The sequence below is a fragment of the Pundamilia nyererei genome, unplaced genomic scaffold, assembly GCF_000239375.1.
Source record: "Pundamilia nyererei isolate P.nyererei 1_Seehausen unplaced genomic scaffold, PunNye1.0 scaffold00071, whole genome shotgun sequence".
Taxonomy (NCBI): domain Eukaryota; kingdom Metazoa; phylum Chordata; class Actinopteri; order Cichliformes; family Cichlidae; genus Pundamilia; species Pundamilia nyererei.
Genome location: NW_005187472.1, coordinates 841,792 through 850,294, shown reverse-complemented (window position 1 = coordinate 850,294; position 8,503 = coordinate 841,792). Strand labels below are relative to the sequence as shown.

General features: G+C 44.4%; 1 protein-coding gene across 1 annotated transcript; it reads right to left on the bottom strand.

Moving 5' to 3' along the window:
- Positions 1-603: 603 nt before the first annotated feature.
- mstnb (myostatin b) lies at positions 604-4,224 on the bottom strand. The gene is made up of 3 exons (XM_005736837.1): positions 3,740-4,224; positions 3,062-3,432; positions 604-2,305 (listed from the first exon to the last, which is right to left on the bottom strand). Exons 1-3 carry the CDS (start codon positions 4,116-4,118, stop codon positions 1,925-1,927), a joined length of 1,131 nt encoding a protein of 376 aa, XP_005736894.1. The 5' UTR covers positions 4,119-4,224; the 3' UTR covers positions 604-1,924.
- Positions 4,225-8,503: the final 4,279 nt, after the last annotated feature.

The following is an 8,503-nucleotide window of genomic DNA, read 5'->3' as shown; positions in this document are numbered from 1 at the left end:
TCTGCCCAGGCTCGGCTCTGCGCTGTGGCTGATCTTCATGGCAGTTTTCCAGCTCTCAGCAGGAAAGGAAGTGGCTCTCACGGGTGGCGCTCAATTCGCCCTCTACCGGGCGGAAGTCAGGCCTCAATGAGGCTGTCAGTAGAATAGGTCATGCTGTCAGAGCGCACCAGAGTTCACATCCTCTCATTAGACTACAACACTTTCAACATCCCTTCATGGGGAAAAAAAAGCAGAGTCAGGGAAATTGGGCTGAGCCGTGCATAAGAAAAACGGGCGGTGACGGGATTGTGCAGGTGTAGTCCGGTAGATGGAGGGAGGACGAGTGCTGGAATTTGTTTTTTTGCACACACACACACACACAGTCACGCACTGGCTGTATCAGCTTGCACCATGTGCTGAAGACATAAAGATTCTCAGCTGCTGGAGTGTGACAGGAGGGGGACTGCGATATTGAGGTTCAGGTTGTTGTGTTGTGATACTGAAACGTGACCGCAAAGCTTTCTCTGAAGCAGCTCTAATAACAAATTCTATCGAGGTTTATGACTGAAAATGAGCTTCGTCGAGATGTCAGCTAATCAAAGAAACAGAACTCTTCAAACAAGCTAGAAATTTTATTTGTTAAAACAAGTATATAGAGTTGCTGCATTACAACATTTATCTTGCTAGGTTGCAGTTTTACATATTTACCAACAATGGTTCAGAAAGGCAACTCCTACTGGAAACAAATGCCATATGAATACAATACAAATTAGCAAACATATCAAAATCAGTTTTTACAACTTTTTTTTGTAGCAACCAATTCTTTCTATTGGTGTGCCATAGTGCAAACTGTGTTTGTAAGACAGAGTCTAAACATGATTTCGACATTCACATCGTTTTCTGTCTTAAACACACTTTCATTTGGAGGCTGCATTCATCGTGCCTTCAGTTCAAGTCCTTCTGTCCAGTCATGTGAATTTACAATCAGAATAATTCAAGTGTATCGGGCAGGTTGGGCTGTTTGGTTGGATACTGACAATTGCGACTGAGGGAGAATGATCTCTCAGTTGGATATATTGTTGCATGTATGTATGACAGAATAAGTGAGGACCTGACAAGACTTAAAGTGGTACTTCAGACTGGTGGAACATGTTTGTATCCATAGGCTCTGAAGAGAGATTAACCACCACATCATTATGGGGGAAACTTTGAGCAATACAAGAGAGATTAATCTCCAGATTAGTTAGTCTTTTGTGTAGTTTAACTTTTCATTGACTCTTTGGGACACTTAGGGGTACTAAAACATGTTCTACCAGTGTGAAATATCACCCTAAAGAGTCTCCAGCTGTGTTTTTTTCCGAGCCCTTTCAAAAAGTCCTTGAGGATTCCTGGTTTCACTCTGAAAACAAAACTAAAAAAATGATTATCACAAACACAGAGCATCAAGTGTGATAGCTTGTATATCAGCTACAAGTGGAGTGGTGTATAAACGGACGGCATGTTGTTATAAATGGACAGAGCACAGATCATTTAAAAAACAAAGAATAATAACACTGTTTTGGAAAACTGTGATCATTTCTGGCTACATTCACTTCAAGGTCCAGCATGTGTTATATTTGTTGGTGTGTGTGTGTGTGTGTGTGTGTGTGTGTGTGTGTGTGTGTGTGTGTGTGTGTGTGTGTGTGTGTGTTTGCATTCTTGCATCCACCTGGCTTCAAGCCTCTATGGCTAAGATTTCACTGGAGGAAAGAAAAGTGAGAACTATGAAAGCGTTGCCCTGCAGGAAGGTCGGGCTGTTTGTGGCTTCTACTCTGATTCTATTGCACCGTGTTCTGCAGGAAAGCACTGGAACTGGTGGATTGGTGGTATCAAACAGTCTTAAAGTAGGATGCTGGACGGCGCCTCGGCCCCTTCGCCCCCGCCCCCTTTCTCTCTCCATCCCAACTCAGGAGCATCCACAACGGTCCACCACCATGTCGGGGATCTTGCCATAGATGATTTGCTCTTTGCGGTTAAAGTAGAGCATGTTGATTGGCGACATCTTTGTTGGGGTACAGCAGGGACCTGCAGTCCCTCTGGGGTTGGCTTTGTTCACCAGGTGGGTGTGTGGGTACTTCTGTAAGTGCATGTACTCACACTCCCCAGAGCAATAGTTGGCCTTGTAGCGTTTTGGTGCAATAATCCAGTCCCAGCCAAAGTCCTCGAAGTCCACAGTGAGTGGGTAGCGACAGCACCGGGACTCTGGAGAGTTCTCATCGCAGTCCAGGCCCGAGTCTCTCCGGGCACGCCTGGGGCCCTCTGAAATCTTCACCTCCATGAACGGTTGCTGAAACAAGAGAGTGTGTGTGAACAATCTGATAATAACAGGTTTGCAGGTGGAGGCGGGTGACAGCATTCAGCTTTTCATCTTTTAATCCGCTGCCCTGCGGCTGTCAGTTTTCAAACATGGCACGATAATATTATGAAACTTTGAGTTATGCAGAAATTAAATCATCTGATGGTTGGTTAGCCACAGCTGTCTAGTTATTCTAATTGCCCCAGTGCCGGGTGCCATTATTAGAGCTCTGTGATGTATGTTTGTCATTGATAGTAGCTCTGTGTGTGTCTGTGCCAGCAATTACTCTGATTTGCACAGCCACACTGAATACTTAAAGGAATGTGGAGCAGGTGAACTTTTATGTAATCAAGCAATAAGATTTGAGGTTATTGTGGACTGGGCGCTTGTCCAAATGCAGGTGTGCGCCTACATGGAGTCTGTGTTGATTAACAGCTTTCAAAAGTCTTTTATATCCTGATTCCTTCTTCCAGCAGTGAAATTCAGGAATGTTTAAACGCCTGCTGAGCCTGCAAAGCCTCTCTGCACACTGGAAGTTAAAGTCTCACCCTCTGTACAGAGACGCATTAACAGTTTTCTGAACCTAGGCGCTTTAGAAATGGCTAGATATGCACCGATTGTGACAGTAGCGACAGATAGCCTATTGCTCTAGACATATGAGACCAAGCTCCATCTATTGTTCATCGTTTCAAAGTGAAAACCTAACCACAAGCTCCCTGTTAAATTTCAAGTAAAAGTTGAGCTCACCAGACCCTCCTCTCCCGGCTCTGCGGAGGTCACAGCTAAGTCATTTCCCCTCGAATCGAAAGCGTTGATCTCGATGCCCCAGTTGGTCTCCGGCTGCCGCAGCCACACAGTCAACACTTGCTTGACGTCTATACTTTGCCAAGAGCTGGCCCCGGCATTCACGTCGATCTTCAAGGAGCGGATTCGTATGTGTCTGTTCCCGTCTGTGACCGGCATAAGCCGGGAGATTTGCAGGAACACGGTGGTCACTTCTTCTGAGGGACGCAGATGCACCCAAAGCTGCGCTCGAACTACACGACTGGCTTGAAACTTCTGCGTAATTGAGAAAAAGCAGCACTTTGGTTGCCCGTCCACCAGGACGGCGGAATCAGCTGCGGAGACATGGGAAAAGAAAATTAATTCCATGATCGCTGAGAAATAAAGTGGCGCGTTTGTGCATGATTGCGTAAAACTCATGCGTAATCACTCGGCGCACTCTCTGCCCAAACACCATGTCTCATAAAGTGTTTTGAATCTTTTGCATCAACAATTTAACACAAAACCTTGGTGGGGGAAAAAATGACTGCTCTCTAAAAATAAACTCTCCTGTGCGTTCTACCACGTGCGTAAAAAATTATTTTGGAGACGTTCGAGTGCGCTTACGCAGTGACACAAAAAATAAAGAAAATTCACACTTACGTTCAGTTGCCACCATCACAATTGTCTCTGTGGTTGCGTGCTCGTCGTCGTCCTCCAGGACTTCTTCCCTGTTGTCATCTCCCAGCACGTCGTACTGATCCAGAAGCTGCTGCAGCGGCGGCGCTTTGGGCAGGAGCTGCTTCACGATCTCTCTGCTAATGTTGGGAGCTTCCTTCATTCGCAGCTTGCTCAGAATCTGAGACTTTATCGCGTTTAATCGCATGGTTTTAATATGCTGCCGGACCTCGCAGGTAGCGCATTGATCCGTGTCTACTGGGGTGCTGACGGAAGGCTGCTGGTGCGCCTCTTGGTCACTCAGAACTACTGGACCCAAAGCAATCAGCAAGCTCAGATACAGCACGATCTGAGACAGATGCATTGTCTCTTAGGTGTGAAGTCTGGTTTAAAAATACGCTTTGTTTAAAAAAAAAATCCTTTGCACTGTGTCGGAGCTGATGCGCGACTGAACTGGGGTTGGATTAATGTCCCACACTGATAGGCATCATAGTTTATTAGCGCGCACCTTTTTATACTCCAACTTTAGCCTCTTTTGTGTCGTCAAAATCTATGATTGGCTGGACAGGCAACAATGAATTTTAACCGACTGACAGAAAATTTTTCTTTCGCTGTCAACCCATAAAGGAACGGTGGCTGTGGGCATGTGCTGGACGGGATAATCTCACTCAGACAATGTTTTATATCACCTAAAAACAAATAATTTAATGCAAGTCTTGAATAAAGATAGAAGCTGCATTCTTCATTTTCTTAAACTTTACAATGCGTATCTTCTCTAAAGAATATCCAATAGTCAGTCATATCTTTGCTCGCATCTCTTTCTGCGTCCTTGAGAAAGGGCAGCGTTTTGGATTTTCGGCTGATTCTGGATTAAAATGTTAATTTCTAAATGAATTTACCACCTGAAGAAAATGACAGTTGTAATGTTATCAAGTGGCAATTAAATCATCTGCTTTGTTGAGGTCAGGCTTTCTGTCAAAATCGAATAAATCCTCTTCCATGAAAATCTGGAACTATATTATTTCTCAATAGAGCATTGGGCAATGGCATCAGGGCCAAAGAGAATAAACTAAAATGTAGAAAATACTTGGCCAAGGACTTTTCAAAATAGTCAAAGTTGGTTGAACGACCTGAGAGAAGAGCGCCATCGTGTGGCCAGTTACTAACACTAACATCAGAAACATAAATTGCTGGTGTCAAGGCTATTTGAAAATGTATGTCTTTATTTTTTATGCACTGCATGTACTTTAAATTCTGTAGCATCTAAAGTTGTTCTGTGTAGTTGTTCTGTGTGGCACTGCTTCGGATAAATATACTTAGCCATTAGAGAATGGCCCAGGGGGAAAAAATATCCAGTGAGCAACACTTCTCTGGGTCAAAATGCCTGCTGATGTCAGAGGTCAAAGGAGAATGGCTGGACAACCTAAAGCTGATAGAATAGTAACAGTAATGCATATACCTCTCATAGCAACCAAGGTATGCAGAACAAACCCACACTGTGTGCTACTCCTGTCAGCTAACACAGGAATCTTTGACAACAACTCACACAGGCTCATCAGCAGAGGATAATAGAAGACTGGAAAAATGTCTCAATTTCTACTTTTAGATTCACATGGCAGGGTCAGATTTTGGCTTTTATACGATGAAAGTTTGGATCTAGCCTGTCTTGCATCAGTGCTTCAGGCTGATGGTGTTGGGGTGTTTTCTTGGTACATTTTGGACCATTTAATGCAAACTGTACATCGTTTACACACCACAGCCTACCCAAATAGGGGATTGCTGATGTCAATCCCTTTCTGACCACCGTGTGTCAAAGCTCGGATTATCTCAAATTGGTTTCGTAAACATGACAATGAGTTCACTATACTCAGATGGCCTCCACAGTCACCAGATCTCAATCCAACAGAACATTTTTGTTTGTGGTCGAAGAGGACATTCACATCATGGATGTGCAGCAGCTGTGTGATGCTATCATCTCAACGTGAACCAAAATCCCTGAGGAAAGTTACAGCACCTTATCGAATCTATGTCACAAAGAATTGATTCAACAAGAGGGTCCAATACAGTACTAGCAAGGGATACCTTGCTAGTACTGTATTGGGGCGGTCGTGGCTCAAGAGTTGGGAGTTCGCCTTGTAATCGGAAGGTTGCCGGTTCGAGCCCCGGCTCGGACAGTCTCGGTCGTTGTGTCCTTGGGCAAGACACTTCACCCGTTGCCTACTGGTGGTGGTCAGAGGGCCCGGTGCCGCCAGTGTCCGGCAGCCTCGCCTCTGTCAGTGCGCCCCAGGGTGGCTGTGGCTACAATGTAGCTTGCCATCACCAGTGTGTGAATGTGTGCGTGAATGGGTGGATGACTGGATATGTAAAGCGCTTTGGGGTCCTTAGGGACTAGTAAAAGCGCTATATAAATACAGGCCATTTACCAGGCCATACCTAATAAAGTGGTTAGTTTATTTTCTCAACAGCCTATAGGGGGTGTATCCACATGCCAGTCAAGAAATCAGAGCTATGAATGAAGCCAACATCTTTTTTGTAAATCTAACAATAGTTTTATTGCTGTTTTATTCTATTTATGTGTACAATAAATGAGTAAAGCAGCCTGTCTTTATGTGGGAGTACAGAGCTTTTTGGTCCTTTGTTCTCATGTTCCTTCAGTGTTGAGCATTGTGACCAAAGTCAACACTATAAGACAAACTAAAACTAAAATCAGGTTTTAGACTGCTATCATGGGTCTCTTGCAGGTTAACATGTCAACATCATTTGGTGTCCACACTTCTCCCAAGGTGGAGAATTGTGTGTGCCCACAAAGTGGAGTATGATTAAAAACTCCCTCAAATAAAAAGAAATAGAGATTTCCAATAACCTGGTGCAACTGATGGAAGGTGAGTCTTAGATTTATTTATTTATTTATTTGCAAATATTATTGTCAGTTATTTTTGAGTCTTACGAGAAAAGCATTTCAGAAAGAGACAAGAGGATGGATACGTTAATTTCCACAGTATAGTGGTCATCTGATACATGAAAAGGTATAGATTCACCCGCCAGCAGATGGAGCCACATGAGACATTTGGCACATGTTTTAGCTTGTGATCTTCTGAGGCTGAGTTTGTGTCTCCTCCTGTAATTGAATCAGAGATATTTTATGTGTAAGGTTAATCTATTCACCCCTACACCATGGAGCTTTAAGTAAGAAAACGTTCACATCTCATTATACACACAAGAGATTTCAATGCAGGAAAAATAATGCTGGGTATCTGCATGGATATGGACTGGGTAATAGGTTACGTCGCATTGTTTGGTGGTAATGAAAATTATCAACCTACAGACAGCTGAATTCAAAGACACCCCAAAAATCAAAGTGAAAAAAATATGACAACACTGGGGCATGAGAAAGGGTGGATGGTGTCTGTGGATGTGATCTCCTCCCAGATCTGGACCAGGACATTACTGAGCTCCTGAACAATCTGAGGTGCAACCTGGGACCGTCTGAAGGTCCCAAAACATAATGTCCCAGAGGTGTCCTATTGGATTTAGGTCAGGTTAGTGTGGGCACCAGTCAATGCTATCATTGTCCAGGAACTGCCTGCATACTCTCACTACATGAGGTCGGACATTGTCATGCACAAGGAGGAACCCAGGACCCAGTGTACCAGTGTAGGGTCTGACAATGGGTCCAAGAATTTAATCCTGATACCCAACAGCAGTCAGGATGCTGGTGCTTAGCCTGTAGATGTCTATGCGTTCCTCTATGAATATGCCTCCCAAGACTATCACCTACCCATCACCAGAACACATCGGCCATGCTGAACGATGTCACCGACAACATAGTCTTCTCCACGGCTTCATGAAATCTGCTTCTGATTGTTTTGTCAGAGACATTCACACCAGTGGCCTGCTGGACGTCATTCTGTATCTCTGTTTTGCTCATCCTGATCTTCTATGCCTAAAGGAGCAGATACCAGTTCAGCTGATGGGTTAGGGGCCTGTTACGGCTCTATCCAGCTCTCCTTAGAGTCATCCATGCTCTTAAGATTATACGGACGTATTGATGTGCCATCCTGAAGGAGTTGGGCTACCTGCGCAACCTCTGCAGAGTCTAGGTATCAGCTCATGCTACCAGTAGTGACACTGATCCTAGCCAAATGGGAAACAGTCAAAAAAGACGAGGAGGGGAAAACGTCAGTTTCCTCCACCTGTGAAACCATTCCTGTTTAGGGGTTGTGTTTTTGATGCCCGTCTAGATCACCTGTTAACTGAAATCCATAATAATCAGTTTTAAGCAGGAATAAATAGTAAGTTAAAGTTTCAACTCATTGTAGGGTGTCTGCCGCTTTTTGTGCTCACGTTTATTAGAATTACTACCAACATAGGACAGCCTTACCAGGGAGGGCCTCTGGGAGGGCCAGCAAATTTTGGAAGGTGGCCAGTGCCCCCCCTGGACCCACCCTGGTGGCGCCCCAAGGATCAGTATCCCAGAAGTTTAACTGACTTGGTGCTGTACTCTGAATAAAAAGTGTTCCTTTGGGTTTTTGAGCAGTTTAAATTAAAATAGAAGTCAGTTTGTCCCTCATTTGTGTTTTTGTGATTTTTGTTAGGGCCCCACCAGGGCTGGACTGGGACAAAAAATCGGCCCGGGCATTTTGACTAGAGACCGGCCCACCAAAAATGTGACGTCATTCAGGGGTAAAACCGCAAAGGATTCTGGGAACTTGTGGCAAGAGGTACTAGCGCATGCAGGCTTTCAATTGA

Bases quoted from the DNA above. Each gene is read 5' to 3' on its own strand.
- mstnb (XM_005736837.1), bottom strand. From the start codon at position 4,118: ATGCATCTGTCTCAGATCGTGCTGTATCTGAGCTTGCTGATTGCTTTG. The intron at 3,433-3,739 runs GTAAGTGTGAAT...ATGTCTCCGCAG, and splicing joins TGTGATGGTGGCAACTGAAC to CTGATTCCGCCGTCCTGGTG. The intron at 2,306-3,061 runs GTGAGCTCAACT...CTCTTGTTTCAG, and splicing joins AGCCGGGAGAGGAGGGTCTG to CAACCGTTCATGGAGGTGAA.